The sequence below is a fragment of the Crinia signifera genome, chromosome 11 (genome assembly GCF_055691185.1).
Source record: "Crinia signifera chromosome 11, ASM5569118v1, whole genome shotgun sequence".
NCBI classification, from domain to species: Eukaryota; Metazoa; Chordata; class Amphibia; order Anura; family Myobatrachidae; genus Crinia; species Crinia signifera.
The window spans coordinates 116,123,243-116,150,020 of record NC_139227.1 but is presented as its reverse complement, the minus strand read 5'-3'; the positions used below and the strand labels follow the sequence as shown (position 1 = coordinate 116,150,020).

General features: G+C 44.4%; 2 protein-coding genes across 4 annotated transcripts in view; one reads left to right on the top strand and one right to left on the bottom strand.

The window, feature by feature from the left end:
• Positions 1 to 1,545: 1,545 nt before the first annotated feature.
• MTCH2 (mitochondrial carrier 2) lies at positions 1,546 to 23,641 on the bottom strand. The gene is made up of 13 exons (XM_083164349.1): positions 23,487 to 23,641; positions 13,903 to 13,987; positions 11,201 to 11,307; positions 9,694 to 9,720; positions 9,052 to 9,102; positions 8,890 to 8,947; positions 7,363 to 7,414; positions 6,913 to 6,972; positions 5,787 to 5,880; positions 5,490 to 5,531; positions 4,725 to 4,792; positions 4,566 to 4,641; positions 1,546 to 1,848 (listed from the first exon to the last, which is right to left on the bottom strand). The coding sequence occupies exons 1-13, from the start codon at positions 23,571 to 23,573 to the stop codon at positions 1,762 to 1,764; spliced, it is 894 nt and encodes a 297-aa protein (XP_083020475.1). The 5' UTR covers positions 23,574 to 23,641; the 3' UTR covers positions 1,546 to 1,761.
• The window catches only part of AGBL2 (AGBL carboxypeptidase 2), a 30,660-nt gene continuing 27,410 nt past the window's right edge, over positions 23,529 to 26,778 (top strand). The window contains exons 1-3 of one of the 3 annotated variants that reach the window (XM_083164346.1): positions 23,529 to 23,721; positions 24,233 to 24,293; positions 26,704 to 26,767. In XM_083164346.1, the coding sequence (XP_083020472.1) occupies positions 24,258 to 24,293; positions 26,704 to 26,767 (100 nt within the window). In that variant the 5' untranslated portion in view covers positions 23,529 to 23,721; positions 24,233 to 24,257. The other 2 variants (XM_083164348.1, XM_083164347.1) reach the window with 2 other exon arrangements.

The window sequence follows — 26,778 nt, the reverse complement described above, 5'->3', positions numbered from 1 at the left end:
CCCACATCCCTGTTGAGCTTCATTTCCATTTACGTTTGCAGAGTGCCAAGACCATTGGGGATATACATGTTATTTTTTGCTATGGACACCACAGTAGATGCCTTTAAGAGAGTGAGTGTGCCGGCTCTCTGCGTCATATTCACTTATACCAGGCTCCTACCACGCAGCATGCTTAGATCTGCAGCATCCACAACCCTGTAATGGGGACATTCTCGACTCCGGCTTGTGCATGCACAAATGCCAGGGCCGAATTGGAGTTCTAACCTGTCGCTGATTTTGAGGGTGAATAAATGAAAGAAAAAAGCTGCGCACAGTTTTAGGTGAAAATAAATAAATAAATTGAGTGTATTAAGTCACACATACTGGTACGGAACCAAACCAATGTTCGAGGCTGAACTTCTCTTTTTCAAAAGTGCAAAAAGCCCCCCTGAAAGCCAGCTTGAAACTCCAGAGCCGCACGGAACTGGCGTGGTGCACTCCTTTCTTCTTTACCACCTGTGACCTCCCCCTCCACCATTTAAGGTAGGCCCTTTGTACTTTGCATTTTAACACACATTGAAAGAGAGGCGTCCAGTCTTGAAACATCGGGTTGGTTCAGTACCAGTATGTGTGATTAATACACAATATTTTTTCACCTAAAACCCCGTTGCCCCGGTTGTGCTGGCTGCAGCGCACAGTATTGAGGCAACACGCTTTGTCCACCACAACCACTCACTCTGTCAACCGCATGACTCACTCGCACTCAATGGGGCGTATTCAATTACTTTTGCGAGCTGTGACTGCTCGCGCGGTCAGTATTCAACTGACCCCCCCCTGCACACGCTGTTTCCACCTAGTTGGGTTTTTGCAGCGACATGCAAACGTTGTGTGCGTTCTCTAAAACAGCGGGGCTCGCGGCTAAATGCAGTGGGCTCCCTGCATTCACCATGAGCCTTGCTGTTTGGTGGAGGGTTCCCTGGGAACATTGGGGCAGATGTATTAAGCCTTAACAAGAGATAAGTGCAAGTGTGATAAGGAGAGATAAACGTCCAGCCAATCACCTGCCAACTGCCATGTTACAGCTGTGTTTGAAAAAAGTCAGTAAGGAGCTGATTGGCTGGACGTTTATCTCTCCTTATCACCCTTACGTTTATCTCTTGTTAAGGATTCATACATCTGCCCCATTGAATGTTGAGCAGCTGGAGCAGGGGTTAAACGTCGAGGGTCGCTTGTTTTCTTTGACCCCTGCTGTTTAACCCCCTCGCGGGCCGCATTGAATACTGCCCTATATGGCTGCTGCTGTAAAATGCTGCCTCCGACTAGCGGCCACAAGAAATGTGTTCCAGCATCCAACATAGATGAGAGCATACTATACGGTAGGTATAAAGATATAACTAGAATTAGTAGCCCTTTCCATCGGTGCAGTGTTCTATTAAAGGTTGGATGCAATTGAATCTCTGATCTGAATAAAAAAACTCAATAAATATAATAAAATACACAATGCTGCTGAAACCGCAATAACTTGGAAGACGCCATCTTTTTTTAAATGCCAAGACATAGGCCAGGTGATGAAATGGATGGTGTTATTTGGCAGCTAAAAACAAAGTTATACACAGTCTTCAGTTATCAATAATGAATGATTATTAAAATGAAAAAAAAAAAATCATACAGCATTGTAAACAAAATGTGTACAAATTAAACAAATACCGACGCCCCCCCTCCCCCCCCCCCTGAAGGTTAAACAGGGACAGGGACAGGTACAGGCAGGGACCCTGATGCTCTTCAATAAAATCTCTTCTGTGCATACACGTAGCTCTTTCCTGCAGGCACCTTGCGGAAAAACAGGCTGTTTCCCCGAGTTGTGTTCCCCTGCAAACGAAAAAGAGGAAAACGTTGCAAATAGGACCTTCGTTCCAACTCAACCCACTGATACAGAAAAAGTAAATTTTGATAGAATAGATGAAAATAGGACATTACGCGGGGGAAAAAAATGACCATATTTTCTGGTCCGGAGAAAGAGACCAGATTAACAAGGGCAAAAATCTCAAAGTCGACCGGTAGGTGGATGGAGAGATCAGTCATCGCCATATGACCTATGACCGTAGAGTTGTGAATTATTATAGTATTATAGGGCTGTTATATAGTCCCGCCTCTCCATCACATAATAGAGAACAATGAGGTTTCTGCCCTCATTCATCGAGCCTACTCCTAACTACATAGCAGAGACTTGTATTCTCATTGTGCGGAATGTTGTGAATTATTATAGTATTATAGGGCTGCTATATAGTCCCGCCTCTCATTGTGCGGAATGTTGTGATTTATTATAGTATTATAGGGCTGTTATATAGTCCCGCCTCTCATTGTGCGGAATGTTGTGAATTATTATAGTATTATAGGGCTGTTATATAGTCCCGCCTCTCATTGTGCGGAATGTTGTGAATTATTATAGTATTATAGGGCTGTTATATAGTCCCGCCTCTCATTGTGCGGAATGTTGTGTTGGAATTCCATGGTCCTAATTTAACATATAACAGCGATGAGATTTTGGCATTACAGCTGTTGAACTACACGTCCTAGCATGCCCTGCAACAGATTTAGCATAGATAAAAAGCAAACCTGTAGCAAGACATGCTGGTATGTGTAGTTCAACAACAGCTGATATAGCGGTTATGGTATATATATATCATCTACAGTGTCTAGGTCTACAATCATATGGTCGACGGGGTCAAAAGGTCGACATCAAAAAGGTCAACATGATTTTTTAAATGTTTTTAGGGTGTCTATGTCGACATACATATCGACACGGACACTGTCTAGACAGTGTCCGTGTGGGTGTACCATCTGCGATTGCCGTGCTTCGGGCTCTGTGCCGAGCGCTGCGAGGCACAATATTTTATTCTCCCTCTGCGCCGAAGGGCATGAAATACTGCCTGTCGACACATGTTGGCTGAAAGTTCAGTAAAAAAAATGTATGCCGACATTTTCCACGTCAACTTTTTGACCCCGTCGACCATAAGTGGTCGACCATATGACGGTCTACCATGAGTCAGTCTATGATCAGTCCGGATACCGATATAGCAATGGGTGGAGGTATAATTTAGTAGTGCTAGGTAGAATTATAGGTGGAGGTATAATTCAGGATTGCTGGGTGGTAGATAAAGGAATGGGTGGAGGTATAATTCAGGAGCAGTGGGTGGTGATACAGCAATGGGTGGAGGTATAATTCAGGAGCGCTGGGTGGTAGATAAAGGAATGAGTGGAGGTATAATTCAGGAGCAGTGGGTGGTGATACAGCAATGGGTGGAGGTATAATTCAGGAGCGCTGGGTGGTGATACAGCAATGGGTGGAGGTATAATTCAGGAGCGCTGGGTGGTAGATAAAGGAATGGGTGGAGGTATAATTCAGGAGCAGTGGGTGGTGATACAGCAATGGGTGGAGGTATAATTCAGGAGCGCTGGGTGGTAGATAAAGGAATGAGTGGAGGTAGAATTCAGGAGTGCTGGGTGGTGATATAGCAATGGGTGGAGGTATAATTCAGGAGAGCTGGGTGGTGATACAGCAATGGGTTGAGGTATAATTCAGGAGAGCTGGGTGGTGATATAGCAATGGGTGGAGGTATAATTCAGGATTGCTGGGTGGTAGATAAAGGAATGGGTAGAGGTATAAATTCAGGAGCGCTGGGTGGTGATATAGCAATGGGTGGAGGTATAATTCAGGAGAGCTGGGTGGTGATACAGCAATGGGTTGAGGTATAATTCAGGAGAGCTGGGTGGTGATATAGCAATGGGTGGAGGTATAATTCAGGATTGCTGGGTGGTGATACAGCAATGGGTGGAGGTATAATTCAGGAGCGCTGGGTGGTGATACAGCAATGGGTTGAGGTATAATTCAGGAGCGCTGGGTGGTGATACAGCAATGGGTGGAGGTATAATTCAGGAGCGCTGGGTGGTGATACAGCAATGGGTGGAGGTATAATTCAGGAGCAGTGGGTGGTGATATAGCAATGGGTGGAGGTATAATTCAGGAGCAGTGGGTGGTGATATAGCAATGGGTGGAGGTATAATTCAGGAGCAGTGGGTGGTGATATAGCAATGGGTGGAGGTATAATTCAGGAGCAGTGGGTGGTGATATAGCAATGGGTGGAGGTATAATTCAGGAGCAGTGGGTGGTGATATAGCAATGGGTGGAGGTATAATTCAGGAGCAGTGGGTGGTGATACAGCAATGGGTGGAGGCATAATTCAGGAGCAGTGGGTGGTGATACAGCAATGGGTGGAGGTATAATTCAGGAGCACTGGGTGGTGATATAGCAATGGGTGGAGGTATGATTCAGGAGCAGTGGGTGGTGATACAGCAATGGGTGGAGGTATAATTCAGGAGCAGTGGGTGGTGTTCTAGCGATGGGTGGAGGTATAATTCAGGAGCGCTGGGTGGTGATACAGCAATGGGTGGAGGTATAATTCAGGAGCAGTGGGTGGTGTTCTAGCGATGGGTGGAGGTATAATTCAGGAGCAGTAGGTGACAATGACATGTGGCTGTAGGCGCTCACTGTGCAGCAAGCCTGGCAGCATTGGGAGAATATTTACCTCTCTGCTGAGCTGTCTCCAGCAGTCTGTCCAGGACGTGTATACAGGGGCATAGGGAAGGCTGCCCCCAGCCAGCCTAGGACAGAAACACAGGTATGGTTATTAGAGGACAAGGAGAGACCAAGATGTGGGTGGGAAGTGCCCAGGTATCATACTTACCCGCAGTTATTCACAGCCATGAGGTTAGAGACCAGGACAAATGGGTAAGTCAGCATACTAGCCAGGAACTAGGGACACGGAAAACATGAGACAACCTGATCACACTGGACTCAGGAGATATATATAGATAGATAGATATATATATATATATATATATATATATATATATAGATAGATTAGATAGATAGATTAGATAGATAGATAGATAGATAGATAGATAGATAGATAGATAGATAGATAGATAGATAGATAGATAGATAGATAGATAGATAGATAGATAGATAGATAGATAGATAGATAGATAGATAGATAGATAGATAGATAGATAGATAGATAGATAGATAGATAGATAGATATATATATATATATATATATATATATATCTATATCTATATATATATATATATATATATATGATAAACATTTCTCTATAACGTGTTTGTCATATTGCCCATATCCTAAGGTAAGCCAAGAGAGAATACATAGAGACTTGTACAAGGCTGCTGTAGACAAGTCTAATAAAAACAGCAGTAGACATCAATTTTTGTATTGTACCCAAATAGCACTAATATCAACACATGACTGTTTGTAATGGCACAATGCATAGGAAACTAACACAAATTCCCATAAAATGATCCTTTAACATGTTGGGCTACAGCTGTAAATAACCTGGCCCTTAAGGAGTCCCACTCCCTACATATACAGGAAGAGAGCAGGCAGAGCACAAGACTCCCCCCTAGAGGAGCACAGTGGAAGTAAACTCACCCCAGTCACTGCCTGAGAGTAGCTTTTCATCTCGCTCACCGCCTATAAGGAGGAAAAGGGCGACACGTTAGTTGTCCCTCACGTCTTCCTTTGAGTGTTAAGTCACAGGGCCAGATGCACCAAGCTTCAGGAGTGATAAAATGGAGAGTGATAAACAGCCAGCCAATCAGCTCCTGCCAGAAATGTCACAGACTGTGTTTGAGAAATGTCAGACAGGAGCTGATTGGCTGGCTGTTTATCACTCTCCATTTTATCACTTATGAATCTGGCCCACAAAGAGGACTTGCAGGAACATACCCCGTTTTCCAGCGCATACGTGTTGATGAGATACGCCACCATGTTACATATCCAAAGGGAAATGATGTCTCCTAGTAGTCGCGGAATTAAACCACTACATAGAGGAACGAGAAACGTAAATATGAAAATCTGGTGGGAAAATGCTTCACAGCAGGTTACATGTCAGATTAAAGGAACAACGCTCAAATAATATATATATTTGGATGTTGGAGAGTTCACATGCACAGGCTACACTGAGGGGACGTCATACTTTGTTTCAAGCCTTTACTTAAAAGGAGATTTGTTCTATCTATTTGGAGGTTAAAAAATAAAGACCTTCATTATCATACCCCTATTTCACGTGAGGACTAACTCTTTGGCCCTACACACTACGTTCTCTATGAAGTTAATAAGATGATTACTCAATCACAAATGGCACAGATTTACCTTTGAAATAAAGGAAGGATTGAATATTGGCAGATCATATGCCCATGACAAACTAATACAGTAAAACATTTTCTCGTTTTGAGCTTCCACTACCAAGGAAATCCATTAAAACTCTAATAAAAGTTAAAATATCATCACATTTTTAAAGATTCATACTAAAAGTGTCAAACCCCTGATGAAGTCTCACAGACGAAATGCGTCGGGTACTTGGTATGATCCCCAATCCCAAGAAAATACTATTTCAAGAATATTTGTTTTTATGTATTTTATAATAAATGTTTTATATGTAAGAAGAAATCTTGGTTGATTGTAATTTTAAGTTGGGAAGACAGATTATTTATCTCACTACAATACACACTATTGGTTCTGTATTTCGATTGTATTGATCCCTCTAGTAGGGGGATCTAGTGTTATTAGCGACCACTCAAATCTAGCAAATTCTTAGTGATATTGTTTTGTTGAGAGAGATAGAGATATATATATATATATATATATATATATATATATATATATATATATATATATATATATATATATATATATATATATATATATATATATATATATATATATATATATATATATATATATATATATATGCCACAAGACAGGTCAGCATGTGTCACCAACTCAGCAAGGCGCATTGCCGACCAGTCATCCAAACAGAAAATGCATAAAGAGAATACATCTTGCAACTTACGCAAAAAATCCCAGAACGCCTTCTTCTTTATATATGGTCACTACGGAGCCGAACACCCCACTGAAAGACATTAAAGTTCATGTTGGTATTTCCAAACAAACATCACGGTCTGATGATTTGACGCCAAGGGGCCTACACACGGAGAAAGTTTGGGTGGTTTTCTAAGCGATCTGACTAGATTGCTAAGAAAATTACCTCAAATCGCTGTGTGTAGGGGCAATAGCAATGCGCAGCCCTATCGCCCGTCTAGCTTTATACTGCATGCACTGGAGAACACTGGCCCTTCCGGATCTCTCCGCACACATCGCTGGTGCATGGCTGTGTGCGGACTGACCTAGCATCGCGCAGATCTCTGGCGCACATCCCTCAGTGTGTAGGCCCCTTAAGTACACAAGAATGAGTGCTTTCAAGAACAACAGAAGGAAAGACTGGTATAAACTGAGCACTTACTTATATTTGGTCTCTCTCCCGATGAACTGGACCATGCAGCGCAGCGTTATTACTGGAAGGAAAGAAAATGAGGGAGGAAACAATTGAGCGCCTTGCCATTTGGAAGCAAATATTGGCAATTTATAGGTTTCCAGAGTTTACCAGCACAGGAACCCCCGGTTACATCCCTACCTCTAAAAGTAGATCATAATCCAGAGGATGTGCAGGCTGTCTGCCTGCCCAACTTGTGACTATGGCTGTGGTGAAACAATAAGTCCCAGCATGCCTTGCAACTGTTATTAGGGAACGCTAAACATGTGGCAGGGCATGCTGGGATGTGGGGTTTCACATGGTTGGCCAGGCCTGCACTACAGTGATCACTTTAGAACAGTGGTTCTCAAACTTGGTCCTCGGGACCCCACACAGTTTCCAGGTCACCTTGGAAGATGCACAGGTGCACTCATTACTGACTGACATTTTAAAAGACACACAGGTGGAGCTAATTATTTCACTTGCTTCTGTGAGGAGACATGTAAAACATGCACTGTGTGGGGTCCTGAGGACCGACTTTGAGAACCTGTGCTCTAGAACACGCCCATTTTACCACTTTTTTAATAAAATGTAAGCAAGTTGGGTATGGGCCTTGAGGTCGACTTGGCAGTGTCGACAGTCAAAAGGTCAACACATCAAAAAAAGGTAGACATTCATTATGTGTGTTGAAAAAAGGTTGACATGAGTTTCACCACAGTTTTTTTGGTGTCTATGTCGACATAGGTGACCGTATAAGTGTACCGCATTCCCAAGCAAGGCTCGCTGCGCTAAGCACAATTATGTTCCCTCTATGTCCACTGGGATGGTAAAGTACAGCAAAGTCGGTAAATTAAAAAGAAATCATGAAAAACATGTCAACCTTTTGTGTTTCGATCTGTTGACCATGGCGACGTAATGCATGCCGACCAATAGCGTGCAACCATTTTGACTGCTGACCAATAGCGGTCGACCAAGACACTGTCAACCTAATGAACGCATCCCAGCAAGTTAAGGCCAGTGAATAACCTGAAATGGTACAAAGCTAAGAAGGTGATCTTATGGACCAAAATGTGAAATATGTGGATGATCATGCCACCCAGTATGCAAAGGGATGGTGTCTAATGCTGGGTACACACCTGAGCAACGGATGGACCGTTTGGCTGATTCACCAACCTGACTGGTAGGCACCTGACATCACAACTAGGCACGCAATGAAGTCTGCTCAATTGTGATGTCGGTCACCTGTGGTCCCCACAGCAAGTGCATCTACATACAGACAGATACATCGGCCATGCCGATGCGATAGGTCAGGTAACGATGTTATCACACTCCTCATGCGTCCTGTAAAAGTAACGTTAAAGTTTGGTACAGATGTGTCTTCCTATATCTATTCAAAAATGTATCTTAATCGCAACACGATTAAGATATATTTTTGGCTAGATGTAGGAAGACACATCTGTACCAAACTTTAACGTTACTTTTACTTAATTATAAAAAACTGGGGAACACTAGACGTACCGTGGAAGGGATGTGTAATGAGGGTAGCAGCGGACCGAGCAACCATCTCCTGCGTGGTCTGAAAGAGAGAATTCATGTGCTCTGTGTGATGAACGGTGTCCTCATTCCATATCCACAGTGCAGGCAGCAAACGTACATACAGCAGAAGGATAAAGTGGTTACCTCTTTGATAACGTGGTCCAGGGAGGTGCAGGCTTCTTTTGGTTCACTTCCCTACAGAGGGATAAGAGAAAGACTGTAGGGACTACAGTATATTGCTCATATGTCGCCACAACAGAACATGCCGAGAAAACCATTACTTATAAAAGGTAAACTATTCATGATCGTAACAAAATATATATTGCAGGCATTATAAATAGAGAATTCTCCTCCGATCAAAAACTTTCGACCTGCAAACACTAAGCTGGTAACCCAGGAATGGGGAACCTTTGGCCCTCTAGCTGTTGTTGAACTACACGTCCCAGCATGCCCTGCTTCAGTTTTGCTATATGGCCATGCAAAATCTGTTGCAGGGCATGCTGGGATGTGTAGTTCAACAACAGCTGGAGGGCCGAAAGTTCCCCATCACTGTGGTAACGCTACCACACATTCCCCTGTCACATCTGCCTGTATTACTACGCTACCACACATTCCCCTGTCACATCTGCCTGTATTACTACAGTACTATCAGTTCCACTCCTACCAAATCTATACCACATGGTTATATAGTGTCCAGCCAGCTGCCCAATGATTAATCCCTTCTAATAGATAAGCCAGACATGTGCTCTGTATGTGAGGAGTTCAGCCCATGTTAGTGCTACTTACATCTGTCTGGTTCTGGTTCTGGTAGCACTGAGGAGGAGAACAACAGTGTCAGTAGGGAACACTTGTCAGACGCACAGTACACAATAACAGGAATAGCACCAGGTCACTTCACAATGACACACCAACAGTAACTGCCTTGGGGGACAGGTATCCCCCCTACTACAGAGGAAAGTGGGGGTGATTCCCATGGCAATGATAAAGACTTTAGCTATTATTTATAATCCACCATAGAGAAATAATAGGTAGAATTGGACTGATTGATATGAGAAACTCTTTCCTTTCCTATTGATCGTGTGCTTAAGTCTGTATCTATGTTGTCCTTATACATTGAGGAGCCAAGTGTCACGGGACAGGTGCCTAGTATAGTCTAGGTCCACCTCTAGCCCAGCGACTCCACAAGTGCTGGTTAGACCTCTAAGGAGATGCTGACCCGTTCCTCCTGGATAGCTTCCCACAGCTCCCTGATACTTGTAGAAGCAGGATCCTCGGTATGAATGGACCCCTCACCCACGTCCCATAAACAGGCTTATGCCACACCCTTCATCAAAACTCTCCTGAATGTCCCTCAAACTAAAGCTGTACAAACTGGGATCTAGGAAGTCCATGAAGGGCTGCAAATGGTCACCAAGCACTGCAAAATAGTGGTCAGGGACTTGTTCAGGCGGTGCAGCCAACCCAACACCTGCTACATGAACACACCCCACACCATTATGGACCACTAGCTGCCTGCACAGTGCCTTGTTGGCAACTTTGGTCCATGGCCTCATAGTGTTCAGGTAATGACCATCAGCAGCCCCTAAAAACGGAATCATCGGACTGATCCAAACATTGCCAGTCCCCCAGGGTCAGATTAGCGACACCACAAGCCCAGGGAGACACTGCATCTAGTGCTGTAGCAAGCGTTGGCTTCTCATATACTCCCATACATTATGAACCTTATTCTGGTTCACTCAGAGGCAAATTCCTTCTCAAATGGACAAAACCATGCTGCACTGCAGGTGAGGCAGATGTAACTTGTGCAGAGAGAATTAGATTTGGGTGGGGTTTTTCTTCAAAGTGAGATCTATATTGCAGTGTAAAAATAAAGCAGTCAGTATTTTCCCTGCACAGAAACAAAATAACTCACCCAAATCTAAAATTTATCTGCACATGTTACATCTGCCCCCCTGCAGTGCACATGGTTTTGTCCATCTGAGAGTGAACTAGAATAAGGCCCTATTTTTGTTCCCACCAGATAGATAAATCTTTAGGTGTGTACCCAGCTTCACAGAAGACAAAGTGGTGGTGACCGCAGCAACCAATCCGATTGTAGAAGATACCAAATGATTGATTGGGTGCTGAGGGCAAACACCACTTTTACACAATTGCCTATAAATCATTTAGTTGAATGTCCCACAATAAATGACGGAAGTCTTAAAGTAAAAGCACACATGGAAATTACAAACACACTGCGCGGCCGGAGCATCTCCAACACTTATTCTCATCTGAAGACTATAAATAATATTACCTGCAAGACTTTGCTGTGCACCACAGTGCCCACAGCGCCAGCACACAGCCGGGGAGTCAGGCCCTTGAATAGTCCCCTCTTGCCATCAATACTAATGATGTGTTTTGCTGCAAATAAACAGATGATCATATTAGTAGTAAGCACTATGCACAATGAATACCATCTAGTGTTCATTGTAGAACCCGGCATCTTTGAAATTTGTGCAGTTCCTCTTCTCTGCCTGTGGGTGTCTCTCTGCTGTGGTGCTTCAAGCACAGGTCTGCATATCAGTGCTGAAATACAGACCACACTGTGCTTAGAAGGACCACAGCAAAGAGCGACACCCCCAGGCAGGGAAGAGGAAGCAAATGGGTTTTGAAAGATGCAGAGCGCTGGAATGAACACTTCTATTCTCTCCCCTTGTATAGAATGAGGGAATGTTTGTGGATGTTAAACCAAAATAATGTGTTCCCTCAACTTAAAATGTGTGATTAAGAACCTCTTAAGCAGGCAGCAGAGGTAGCTTTTCTGCAAATCATCGCCTCTTTGGAGGAAAAGGAACTAGTAATGCCAGACAGAGACAACTGGGGGGTTGCCGGTGAGAGCTCAGATGGGTGTCCAAAGCCTCACCGCTCACCAGAGCATGTACCTATGGCTGGCATAAAGGAAATAATCTTTATTATATTTAACACCACTAGAAATACAGCTAGATACACAGTTATAATGGTGCTAAACTTTTTTCATTAAACATGAACACGTTACATGTAACACGACTTGTAGCACACGGAAGATTCGATGTATGTGGACACATCATACATCTAATCTTCCGTGTGCTACAAGTCATGTTACATGTAACGTGTTAGCTCTGTGTGACTCTTTGCCTTTGACTCTTCCTTTGAAATTAGTCTTCTTCACAAAGCAGCTGCTGCTGATGAAAATGTTATGTGGCATGCTTATATTCTGTATACAAAATGCTGGAAAACACCAACGTATTTTTTCTTTTTCAGATAAGGCATGGTCACACAGAATATAGGCATGCTACGCGTCATTTTAACCAGGAGCTGCTTGTGAATCATTTTGCTAATGTGACAAATTTTAAAGGGACAAAGTTGCACTGTTTACGATCAAGGAGGCTAGATGTGGACACATCTGTACTGGTAAGAACAGGAAGTGGTCCTCCTGCCTAAAATCAAAACAATTGGGTAATCGGATATGGAAATGCTTCCAGACCACAAGCAGCTAAATAAAAATGCATTTAACAGAACTCCCCGTAATAGGAACTTCTCTGCAGGCGAGTATGGGAACGCAGTGTTCCCCAGCCCTCTTAATAGAAAACGATTCAATCGTATGTGATCATAAATGCTTTGTTTTGCAGCTACTGATGGCTGGGGGACACTGGACCATGGAAGGTACAACAGCTGCCCCCAGGTGCGGGAACACTCTGCCTGTCTGACTGGAAGGCCCTGAATACACAGTTCTCAATAGGAACATGGAAAGGTTTCTCATTCCCGTGCTGCTGCAATGACTTTACTTTAAAGCTTGTTTTCTCCCATTAGTGGCAAAATACCGATCCAGAAAAAGTAGGTTGTGGTTTGAAGTTTAGTCTTTAATAAAGGTTGTTGTAAAAAAAAAAAAAGTGTGGAGTCTGATATTTAGGCAGTGTGATGGTGACCAACTATGGAGTTACCTGTATTGCTTTCATACTAGAATAATGATTCCACAGTTGGTATATATATGCTAACGATCAATATTGGAGTTGGCCAGGTGAGAAATATAATTTTTGGTACTTGTGTATTATCACGACGCCCACTAAGCAATTTGCTTAGTGCGCTATTCTGCGTAGGAAAATCGCATCGCATGGGCCATTTTAAGGGGCATGCGATGCGATTTTCTTATGTCATTTATTTACTGCTCTCTTAGCCCCGGGGGATCGCATCGCATCTCCCGCAAAATTGCATTTGATTTTATTACAATAATGCGATTATTTTACAATAATATCATTGTATGACATACAATGATGTTTTAGCCCCCCCCCACGCCACCCCGAAGCGGATCGCGAGGGGCGGCGGAACGAGTCTTCCAACCTTTTCATATCCCCACTATCCACGTCGGCGTGGAGTTTATTTTATATAGTGTGGCGAGCGTAGGCGTAATACATGTAAAGTAATCCGCGTGCGCTCACCACGCTTCGGGCTCGGTGGCTCACTGCGCTCGCCACACTATATAAGTTCGACTCCACGCCGACGTGGATAGTGCGGGTATGAAAAAGTCAGAGGACGCGTACCGCCGCCGCTCGCCATGCTTCGGGTTGGCATGGATAGTGGGGGGGCCTAAAACCTCATTGTATGTCATACAATTATATTATTGTATAGCTAATGTAATGGCATCGCACACCCTATAAAATCACATGCGATCCGCCGGGGCTAAGAGAGCAGTGAATAAATTCTATAGGAAAATCGCATCGCACGGCCCTTAAAATGGCCCATGCGATGAGATTTCCCTATGGTACCGTACGTAAGAAACTTGGGCGCCGTGAAAATACACCTAATTTACCTAATTTTATTTTATTTTTTTCTACACACAAATTGTTGTAACACAAATGTGAGCGACGCTGGGATTTTTAGTGGATATTTTTTAGAGAGACATGGAGTACAAAAACCACAGAAGAGCTTTAAATAAATCTGTACCTAAAATAAAATAAAATGTTGGTGAAGGAGACCTACCATATGCAAAGAGACCCGGGAGCTGGTACACCTGACGGCCAAAGAGATTTCTTCCTAAAGTTGGCGGCAGCGGTTCATGTCCCACCTAAAAACAAGAGCGAGACTTCATCAATGTCCGCTTCTCATTAATGGAGTCTCCGTCCCTCAGCAATCCCTCATTCCATTCTTGTACATATTTTAACGGCACTTTGTCCAGAGATAACCTGGCTGGTTACACGCATGACCGCCAGCAACAGCCGCTGAGCGGACATGACCGCAGCAAGATGGGATGAAGAGCAGTTTCCAGCCACTAGGTGCAGCTATGCCAAGAGGTAAATATGGATTGCTGACTGTCTAGGTCGACACAATCCATATTGTTGACATGAGTTTTGGGGATTATTTTAATTTTTTAAATGGTTTTATACTTTACCACCGACGTGGACTTCGAATAGGGACAGGAACGTGGGCCAAATACTTTCCAATAGTCGGAGATATCGGCCAGTACCTATTTAATCCCAGCTGTTTTCATGATTCGACTATGATAAAAGTTGAATCTTTATTTTTCGAAAACGGCTGCTTAATTGTTGAATTAGGCGTCATTTTCGACAAAAAAACAAAAACAAAAGACGTGCAGTTGGCAATCAATGTCTTTTTCGAATTTCTCATTTTTTCCAACAGTTAGGAAAAACTTTGAATAGGTTTAATGTCAATACGACCTATTCTAATGACCGTCGGAATCCCGACTATTGGACCCCTATACCACACACTGGGAAGACACCAGCCTGCATCTGACCACATTAAAGTATGGACATAACTTTCCAAATCCGTTATACACCGATAGATGTACGGTCACCTGGAGTCTATTTCCCAAAAACATAGGGGAAATCCGTTACATAAAACTGTACTTGCTTAAATCGTTATATACTAACTTTTTTCTTGGCGCAGGGTCCCGAGCCAAAATAGATGTAATTGATGGGTATGAGAAGCAAGCTGTTATATTTAGTCCTTTTGCCACTTGCCAATAGGACACATCACTAAATCTCACATAGTAACCCTTTCACGGGAAGACTGCTAATTAACTACTTCCATTTATAGTGTATCATGAAGGAATGGGTTAGAAATGGGTTACAAGTCAGTGGGAGGTGGGTTTAAAGCCTTGGGAAGTCCTACAATACATCCCACCACGTCGGCATCCACCGCATATTATAAAGGTTGGTATTACAGTATCGAGCATCAGAGAACAGCAGAAGCGTCAGAGGAGAACACAAGCAAGCAGGTATAGTGGGTTACATAACTAAATAGCACAGGCTTCCAAACATACGTACGTACACACACACACACACACACACACACACACCACAGATTTTTTGACCGCTGTAAGAGCAGGACACTTCATATATCAAGTTAAAGGGATTAGTCTATATATTTACAGCAAAATATTGACGCTTTATTTCGAGGCTTTGTTTAGGAGTTATGTCACAAAACGTTCATCTGACATATACAATGCATCACCATTGTGCTCTGGAAAATGTGACGGTTTGTGAACCAACTCTGGTGGAATTTTTGGTACTTGTATACTATCACGGCTCCCACGATGGGCATCGTACAGGGAAACATCGCATGCGATGCCATTTTTCCCAAAATCATGGACATGTGTTCAAATCATGTAAAATGCACCCCAAATGTCATTTTTCACACTGTATCACCCCCACTATCAACGCCAACCCGAAGCGTGGAGAGCGCAGCGAGCCCGCGAGGGGCGGCGGTACGCGTCCTACGACCTTTTCATACCCCCACTATCCACGTCGGCGTGGAGTTGAGAATAGAAAGTGTGGCGAACGCAGCGAGCCCCTGTGAAGCCCGCGAGGGGACACGGATACCTGTGAAGCTCGCCACACTTTCTATTCTCAACTCCACGCCGACGTGGATAGTGGGGGTATGAAAAGGTCGTAGGACGCGTCCCGCCGCCCCTCGCGGGGTCGCTGCACTCGCCACGCTTCGGGTTGGCGTTGATAGTGGGGGTGATAGTGTGAAAAATGACAATTGGGGTGCATTTTACATGATTTGAACACATGTCCATGATTTTTGTGAAAAATCGCATCGCATGATGGCATACGATTTTTTCACAAATGCATTAAAAACCCGGTAAAATCGCATCGCATGCCATTACATATGGCATGCGATGGGAGCCGTGATAGTATACAAGTACCGATTTTTTTTTTTAAATACGACTTATAGGGGGTGAAAAAGGGTAAAATGTTCCGTCCAGCAAACCTTTGCCTGGATGAAACTGAGTGCATCAGCTAATATTATACTATAGTAATGGGCATTTATTTATGTCTCCACAGACAGATCCAGTCTTGTGCCAGCAATCTGACATGAAAAAACTTGTGCTCTTCCTCTTGGTCTACACATTCTCCCTCAGACATCACATGATCTGCAATTGCAGTAACACCCTTGTTCGCCAAAAACGTGGGGTGCTGGATTTGGTAGTGACCCTTTGGTGTTATAGGAACCGGCTTAAGGTGCCTTTGCTGGGCATAAACCTGTACGGCTGTTACTGTGGCATGGGAGGTTCGGGCACTGCTGTGGATGATGTGGACAGATGCTGTCTCCAGCATGACTGTTGTTACCGTTATTCGAGGCTTGACCTGCAGTGCCACAGCAAAATTAAGTGGCAGTTCTACCACTTCTCCTGTGGCCGGTCACACACTGAATGCAAGTCACCCACCGTGTGTGGTAGGATGGCGTGCGAGTGTGACCGACAGTTTGCAGAGTGTCTGACGCAGGCCAAGCCCAAGAAAAAACACTTCTTCTATAGCAAGAAGGATAAGTGCGTTGGTCCCCACGGTACTTGTCCGCGGATCCATCCAGATATGACAGCCGTTTTACAGTGGACGCAGAATCAGACCAACACTGATGTCACTGCTGGAAAGTGGCCAATGACTAGGAGCAGGAAGAAGAGATGGATGAAGAAGAGAAACAAGATTGAGAAGACTAAAGATTTTACAGGGTCACCGCTATGGATATAAATAATATATACTGAAAAAAAAAAAACGTACCATTTACCGTTATGCAATAAAGTGCTTCTACCTATTGTAAATGTTAGTACTATAATTTTATGGTACTTGTTTCCTAGAACGGCGCCCATCGCATCGCATACCATAAGGCATACGATGGTATGCGATATTACGCGATGGCAGCCGATGTTATACAATTTTAAAGTGTATACCATCGCATGCCATATAAAATGGTATACAATTTAAAATTGTATAAGCACCCTAATGGGTGTTTTCAATGTTAAATGTGCCCCCTATAAGATAATTAATTGTATAAGCACCGTAATGGGTGCTTACAATGTTAAAAGCACCCCCACGCCACCCCGAAGCATGGCGAGCGCAGCGAAGGGGCGCCGGTAGGCATCCTCCGACCTTTTCATACCCCCACTATCCAAGTCGGTGTGGAGTTGATTTTATATATAGTGTGGCAAGCGCAGCGAGCCACCGAGCCCGAAGCGTGGAGAGCGCAGCGAGCCCCGCGAGGGGACGCGGAATACATGTGAAGTGATGCGCATGCGCTCGCCACGCCTCGGGCTCAGTGGCTCGCCACACTATGTAAAATCAACTCAACGCCGACGTGTATAGTGGGGGTATGAAAAGGTCGGAGGACGCGGGCTCGCTGCGCTCGCCACGCTTCGGGTTGGCGTTCATAGTGGGGGTGCATTTAACATTGTAAGCACCCATTAGGGTGCTTATACAATTAAAAATCGTATAGGGGCTAATACAATTTAAAATCGCATCGCATGCCATATGCCGGCATGCAATGCGATGCGATGAGATGTCATACAACTTAATATCGTGGGCGCAGTGCTAGGAAACTCACTGAAAATCACTGCTTGTATCTTACAATTAAAAAATATGTGGACAAAAAGAAGTAAATCTTGTCCCTCACTACATAATTAAGCCAAAGGATGACATGTGAACACAATTTAATTAATGTTTTCTTAATTTCTCAACTAGGAACTTTTGGCCTAGGGGTGCCATGCATAAAATGTTGATACTTTGGGGTGCCTGGATTAAAAAAAAAAGTTTGGGAACCACTGCTATATACTGTATATCATTATCTCTGGAGGGAGAACAAGTATGGCTTCCAGACACAGAAACAGGCTATCAGCTAGTGACATGTAAACAGAGGTGGATCTAGGAGGATGTCACAGTGACAAGATCTCCGATGGGACCTGCAAAGCCTTTGCTCACTACATCATATGCCATGTGACAGTGGTTGCCATGGTAGTTAAAAAACACCAAACCACATTTGTAGGATGTACATTTTATTTATGCTTGCAGATATCACATATCTATGTAGAACCACCTTTCCAGTCACATCTGCCATTTCTTTAATATAATGTAATATGTCCAAAAAAAAAAAGAAAAAAGAAAAAGCACACTGCACTGTATTAGAAGCAGGTGGCCGGCAGCCTTAAAAAAAGGGAATATTCTCACAATAAGACAGTGCTCAGTGTGGTGCTAAATTTAAAAAAATCAACGATACAAGCAGTACAAGAAATAGGGAGAGCACAACTGTAGAAAGCTATGCATGGCATTATTTTGCATGCCTCATTTATAAAATGTAATAGTGCAAGTGCTTATTTGATAAGTGATTATACCCGTATAACTTATATTAATAAAATGTGATCAAAAAATTTGCAAAGACTGTTTTTTTTTTTTTTAAATAACAGAAAAGGGGGGAAACAAACTTAAAAAGCTGCCGAGTTCTCAGGATTCGTATTTACGGATGGTGAAGTCATTAGTATTAGGCTGACGAGTTTGCCTAATGACAATCAGGCCGGGGGCCATAATTGCAATTAGGGGTTAGAAACAGAGCCTCATCAGCCGAAATCCTTGTGGTATCCCTGTAGGTCTTAGTGTTCCAGCACTTAACTGCTTCGTTGTATGGCCAGAAATTTACTGCAGTAGTGGTCTCTCCCGGAAAATTTCTGGGCATACCACCGATAATGAGGTATGAACCACCTCTAAGAGCAGCCCCCCGCGTTGCTCACCTCCGGCCAGTCACCACCCCGCGGTCGTAAATCAGATCGCCAGTACTCCAGTGACCAGGCAGCAAGCCCCACTCGGGAAAGTTTGGGGCTGTTCGGGCACCTGGACACAAATGCCCGAGCACGCCCAAGTCCCCTAAGCCGAATCCAGCAGCAGCCCCAGGGGAGCAGGGGCTTCCCCTTATTTCAGTGGTGAGGATTTCTGGGGTCGGACAAACCTGCCCTGGTAGGTTTGTCCTGCCCCAGGAATACCCACCACTCTACAAATCTTGCTCTGGCAGACCCTGCACCCAAAGTCAGGTACCCCAGCAGAGCAAGGCGGTACAAAGTGACCAGGTAGTCTTGTTTAATATACAAAAATGCAGGAGACCTATCAGATCAGAGCTATCAGGCATTGTCATATCCATGCTGTTCGGTTCTCTTCTGATCACATTACATCCAGCAAAGGGAAGTGTCATGTCAGGTCAGTATTATTGACTGCAGGAGACTTGACCTTTAGCAGGATATACAATTGGACTATCATACTAGAGCTGAGATAATCATTAGCTTGCAGTCACAAAACCCATAAACACTCTCCCGGCAGTGGAGTTTGAGGCGCTGTTAAATCCATGGCATAGAAATGTCCCAGCGACAGGGCTGGATCTGCCAGATTTGTATATGTATTAGCATTAACTCCTTACACCCAACCCCCATCAGTTTCTCTGCCCTGATCCGCAGAAACCGCACCCAGCTGGGATGTGCTCCCTATCCTCTGCCAAGCACATACATACCGTGTTTGCAGACACCAAGGCCTGCAGTAAACCAGTTACAGAGCGACATGGCCAGCTCTACCGATGTCAATGGCCGAATATTCTGTGCAGCGCTGCGGCATAGAAATAACTGCTACAATGACATATATATGTATGCACACACACACATACACACACACACACACACACACACACACACACACAGAGATAAAGCAACACGGTCTTCTCTTGACTAATGGAACTGTACAAGTACAAGTGCATGCAATATGTCTACACGATGACACCATAATTAAGGTGTAGTCAGGAAATTAATATGGTCATATAAAAGGTCTCCATAATCGCTTATCATACCAAGAGATAGACAGAAATGCTGCTACTTGCACACATATGACCCTAGGGTGGCTGATCATTAACCCCTTCGCTGCTGAGGCTAAGTCCAACATAACTGGCAGCTATTTTATTGAGCATTACGAACAAATCTTTTCTCCCTGAAGAGAAATCAATTGGGAGAAAGGTTTAGAGAGATAAAACCTTGCGCCCCTGGATTACCGGTGGTATGTGTGCGCTCAATATGCGCTGCTGCTTATGACACCCCATCGGAAGGTGAGAAATTACAGACTAGTTAACATAGTCTGAACAAGCAGGTCAATTTTGGCTATGTAGTCAACAACTTGCCTGTTCACCGGGGTCGCGGCAACATCACAGACCGATATCGTTCAGTAGGTACACTCAATATAGTTTGATTGAGTTCAGAGGGAAAGGTACTTATGTAGTAGCCAGGCGCCCACTAAGCAAATAGCTTAGTGGGCGATTCTGCATAAGAAAATCGCCTCGCATGCGATGCAATTTTCCTATGTAATTTATTCACTGCTCTTTGGCCTTGGGCGGTGTGATGAGATCGCATCTTCCGCAAAATTGCATGCAATTTTATAGGGTGTGATGCCATTTAATGTTGTATACACTTGTATGACATACAATGTGATTTAGGCAACCCCCCACTATCCAAGTCACCCCGAAGCGTGGCGAGTGCAGCGAGACCCGCTCAGGGCGGCGGAATGCGTCCTCCCAACCTTTTCATACCCCCACTATCCCCGTCGGCGTGGAGTTGATTTTACATACTGTGACGAGCGCAGCGTGCCAGCGAGCCACCGAGCCCGAATCGTGGCAAGGGGTCGCAAATTACATGTATTCTGCGTGCGCTCGCCACGCTTCGGGCTCGGTGGCTCGCTGCGCTCGCCACACTATGTAATATCAACTCCGCGCCGACGTGGATAGTGGGGGTATGAAAAGGTCGGGAGGAAGTGGTTCTGTGCAGTAAATATTTGTACAAGGGAGGATGATAACAGCCAACATACAGATATGGAGAAGCAGCACTGACCAGTGCATGTATTTATGGTCAGCATAATACTAATAATGACAGAAAACATACATATTAGGGGTAAGTAGTACTATGCAGTGTATGTATGTACAGAGTAATAATGATAGCAAGCTTACATGTTAGGGGAGAAGTAATACTATGCAGGGTATGTGGTATGTATGTGCTGAGTGATAATGACAGCAGGCATACATAGCGGGGGGGGGGGGTGCTACTCTGCAGTGTATATATGTGCAGAGTAATACGGATAATGACAGCAAGCAAGCGATCAGAGGAGGAAGTGGCACTATACAGTGAATGTATGCAGAGTAATACGGATGAAAGCAAGCATACAGATCAGAGGGGCAAGTGGCACTATGCAGTGTAAGTATGCAGAGTAATACAGATCGCAGCAAGCATACAGATCAGAGGGGGGAAGTGGTACTATGCAGTGTATGTATGCAGAGTAATACCAATGACAACACACATACAGATCAGATGGGGTAGTGGCACTATGCAGTGTATGCATGCAGAGTGATACCGATGACAGCAAGCATACAGATCAGAGGGGGAAGTGGCACTGTGCAGTGTATGTATGCATGCAGAGTTATACCTATGACTGCAAGCATACAGATCAGAGGGGGGAAGTGGCACTGTGCAGTGTATGTACGCAGAGTAATACCGATGACAGCAAGCATACAGATCAGAGGGGGAAGTGGTACTATGCAGTGTATGTATGCAGAGTAATACCGATGACAGCAAGCATACAGATCTGAGGGGGAAGTGGCACTATGCAGTGCATGTATGCAGAGTAATACCGATGACAGCAAGCATACAGATCTGAGGGGGAAGTGGCACTATGCAGTGTATGTATGCAGAGTAATACCGATGACAGCAAGCATACAGATCTGAGGGGGAAGTGGCACTATGCAGTGCATGTATGCAGAGTAATACCGATGACAGCAAGCATACAGATCTGAGGGGTAAGTGGCACTATGCAGTGTATGTATGCAGAGTAATACCGATGACAGCAAGCATACAGATCAGAGGGGGGAAGTGGCACTATGCAGTGTATGTATGCAGAGTAATAACAATGACAGCAAGCATACAGATCTGAGGGGGAAGTGGTACTATGCAGTGTATGTATGCAGAGTAATACCGATGACAGCAAGCATACAGATCAGAGGGGGAAGTGGCCCTATGCAGTGTATGTACGCAGAGTAATACCTATGACAGCAAGCATACAGATCAGAGGGGGGAAGTGGCATTATGCAGTGTATGTATGCAGAGTAATACTGATGACAGCAAGCATACAGATCAGAGGGGAAATTGGCACTATGCAGTGTATGTATGCAGAGTAATACCGATGACAACACGCACACAGATCAGAGGGGGAAGTGGTACTATGCAATGTATGTATGTATGTAGAGTAATACCAATGACAGCAAGCATACAGATCAGAGGGGGAATTGGCACTATGCAGTGTATGTATGCAGAGTAATACCGATGACAGCTAGCATATAGATCAGAGGGGGGAAGTGGCACTATGCAGTGTATGTATGCAGAGTAATACAGATGATAGCAAGCATACAGATCTGAGGGGGAAGTGGCACTATGCAGTGTATGTATGCAGAGTAATACCGATGACAGCAAGCATACAGATCAGAGGGGGGAAGTGGCACTATGCAGTGTATGTATGCAGAGTAATACCGATGACAGCTAGCATACAGATCTGAGGGGGGAAGTGGCACTATGCAGTGTATGTATGCAGAGTAATACCGATGACAGCAAGCATACAGATCTGAGGGGGAAGTGGCACTATGCAGTGTATGTATGCAGAGTTATACCGATGACAGCAAGCATACAGATCTGAGGATGAAGTGGCACTATGCAGTGTATGTATGCAGAGTGATACAGATGACAGCAAGCATACAGATCAGAGGGGGAAGTGGTACTATGCAGTGTATGTATGCAGAGTAATACTGATGACAGCAAGCATACATATCAGAGGGGGAAGTGGTACTATGCAGTGTAAGTATGCAGAGTAATACTGATGACAGCAAGCATACAGATCAGAGGGGGTAGTGGCACTATGCAGTGTAAGTATGCAGAGTAATACTGATGACAGCAAGCATACAGATCAGAGGGGGTAGTGGCACTATGCAGTGTATGTATGCAGAGTAATACTGATGACAGCAAGCATACAGATCAGAGGGGGAAGTGGCACTATGCAGTGTATAGTCAGCACACACAGATCAGACGCATCAGTACCACACAACCCCATGCCAGGCGTGGCACTGTGCTGGGTAATGGTGCACAGAAGCAGACTCTACCAGGGCCACATCCGCACACCTGGGGACCATTACCGGGGGCAGGTGACAGCTGCGCACCGTGCATGGGGCATACGCCGAACCCTGACACCTCCCACCCCGGAGAACACGCTCACCTGCACCAGCATCTTCACGTACATCAGCGGGTGGGACACGACGGCCAGGCCGGAGCCCAACATCAACTGACTGGCCGTGTCCGCCATCTTGCTCGTGTCACGTGAGCCGGGTCGCGGATTCAAGGAGAACCCGTCGCCGGGGAGGCGGAAGTGCTGGGGGAGCACGTGGTACCGGTCTCCAGGCAACGGGGAGAGTTTGTGGGGGGCGGGGCCAGTGGCTTAGAAGGCGATCCAGGTGAGACACCGGCAGCTGGTAGTTATGTATGTATGTATGTATGTATGTATGTATGTATGTATGTATGTATGTATGTATGTATGTATGTACAGTATGTATGTATGTATGTATGTATGTATGTATCTATGTGTGTGTGCATATAGTATGTATGTTACTATGTATGTATGTATGTACAGTATGTATGTGTGTGTGCATATAGTATGTATGTATGTATGTATGTATGTATGTATGTATGTATGTATGTATGTAGTATGTATGTGTGTATGTATGCATGTATGTATGTGTATGCATATATGCAGTATGTATGTATGTATGTATGTATCTATCTATCTAAGTATGTATGTACTATATGTGTGCATGTGTATGTATGTATTGTAGGTGTATATGTGTGCATATATGCAGTATGTATGTATCTATTTATGTATCAATCTATGTATGTATGTATGTACTATATGTGTGCATGTGTATTAATATATTTTTCTTTGTCATTTATGTTCTTCGCTTTCTTCAGATTTCAAATAGATAAATGCGCCATCATGTGCCCCGCTGTCCAATCAGAATTCAAACCAGAGGTATGTAAATCTATCTGTCTGTCTGTCTGTCTATCTATCTATCTATCTATCTATCTATCTATCTGTCTGTCTATCATGACTATTAAATGCTGATGAGAATAATATAAAAAATATCGATGGTTATTAATAGGAATTAACAGGATGCAACAAGGGATAAGGCTACTAATGAGCCCTAACCATTAATTCCATACACATGCACAGAAAGGGGGCGTAGCCTGGATAATTGGGCGTGGCTTCACATTATGCCTAATCTTTGCCATTTAGTCCGCACAAAGGTCGAACATTTGGTTTTCACGTTGAGACCTGAACACATTATGGCCCTTATTCTGGTTCACTGGCAAAGGCAAATTCCTTCTCAAATGGACAAAACCATGTGCACTGCAGGTGGGGCAGATGTAACTTGTGCTGAGATAATTAGATTTGGGTGGGGTTTTACTACAAAGAGATCTAAATTGCAGTGTAAAAATAAAGCAGCCAGTATTTACCCTGTACAGAAACGCATAGTTTTGTCCATTTGCGAGTGAACCAGAATAAGGGCCTATATACAGGTTATTGGGGGAGACTCCTCAGGCCTGAAGATGACAAGTGGAGGTGTTGCCTAGCAACCAGTCATATTCGAGCTAACATATTATAGAATGTACAAGATAAAAGATAGCTTGAACCTGGTTCGTTGCTAGGGACAACACCTCCACTTGTACTATTTTAATGTCTAATAAATCTTCTCCATTGTCTGCTATAATCTGTTTCTTATTCAGTGTTGGCAAACTGCAAATAGCGTAACATTGTTATGCAGTATTTACAGAAGTCAAAGCCTATTTGGCAGAGCTGTTAAGCATGAGATAATGTAATCCAAGCGTATAACCAGTAATATATATACACATGGTATCTAGTATCACTGCCCAGTGGAGATAACAACTGAAATACAAGATACACTTACTGGATACTTTGTAACGCTCTTGGTCCTTGGCAAAGTATAATATTGTCTCCTATTACACAGAGACTGCTGAATTACATTGTTATATTTATATGTAGGATATATTGGATTCTTTTTTTTCTACAAGCTATAATATTGGTTCCCAAACTTTTTTGAATCACCGCACCCTAGAGTATTAGAATTATTTTACGTCACCTCTAGGACAATAGTTTCTTATTTTGAAATTCAGAAAAACATCACATTAAGTACATTGTGTTTATGGGCCTAATTCAGACCTGATCTCATGGCTGCTAAGTTGATCATCAAAAAGCCGGCGTTTGGGGTTGGTAACCGGCCGTTTTCTGTTAGTGTCAGAAAAAAACGTTCCCAGGAGTTTGAGGGGGAAGTCATGTGACATCAGCTCTGGACCCGAACAGCCTGTTTCTATCACAGCCGCTGAGTAAGTCCTGGACTATGCAGACTGCACACACTGGGGAATCATTCCATGGTGAGGGGCGTGGTCAGGTGTGTGAGGGGGAAGTCATGTGACATCAGCTCCGGACCCGAACAGCCTGTTTCTATCACAGCCAATGAGTTAGTCCTGGACTATGCAGACGGCACACACTGGGGAATCATTACATGGTGAGGGGCGTGGCCAGGTGTGTGAGGGGGAAGTCATGTGACATCAGCTCCGGACCCGAACAGCCTGTTTCTATCACAGCCAATGAGTTAGTCCTGGACTATGCAGACGGCACACACTGGGGAATCATTACATGGTGAGGGGCGTGGCCAGGTGTGTGAGGGGGAAGTCATGTGACATCAGCTCCGGACCCGAACAGCCTGTTTCTATCACAGCCAATGAGTAAGTCCTGGACTATGCAGACTACACACACTGGGGAATCATTACATGGTGAGGGGCGTGGCCAGGTGTGTGAGGGGGAAGTCATGTGACATCAGCTCCGGACCCGAACAGCCTGTTTCTATCACAGCCAATGAGTAAGTCCTGGACTATGCAGACTGCACACACTGGGGAATCATTACATGGTGAGGGGCGTGGCCAGGTGTGTGAGGGGAAGTCATGTGACATCAGCTCCGGACCCGAACATCCTGTTTCTATCACAGCCAATGAGTAAGTCCTGGGCTATGCAGACTGCACACACTGGGGAATCATTACATGGTGAGGGGCGTGGCCAGGTGTGTGAGGGGGAAGTCATGTGACATCAGCTCCGGACCCGAACATCCTGTTTCTATCACAGCCAATGAGTAAGTCCTGGACTGTGCAGACTGCACACACTGGGGAATCATTACATGGGGAACGGCTTTGAATAGATTTGCAGCTAATCAAGGGGGTGAGAAATTTTCACAGGCTTGCACGGGGTGGGATTTCACTCTGTCGGGGCGGCGAATGCACGGCTGCCAAGTAGCAGCCGTGCAATCAGGCCTGAATAACCTCCAATGTACAGGACAAAGTAATCTGACAGGTTGTATCTTTTCCAGGTCCCCAGAGACCCGTATGACAGCTTCATGCGCCATCACCTCAGGTACTACGGATATTTTAAAGGTAAGTGTACA

Bases quoted from the DNA above. Each gene is read 5' to 3' on its own strand.
- MTCH2 (XM_083164349.1), bottom strand. From the start codon at position 23,573: ATGGCGGACACGGCCAGTCAGTTGATGTTGGGCTCCGGCCTGGCCGTC. The intron at 5,532-5,786 runs GTATGTTCCTGC...TCCTCCTTATAG, and splicing joins CGTATGCGCTGGAAAACGGG to GCGGTGAGCGAGATGAAAAG. The intron at 1,849-4,565 runs GTAAATATTCTC...TTTCGTTTGCAG, and splicing joins GGAGACAGCTCAGCAGAGAG to GGGAACACAACTCGGGGAAA.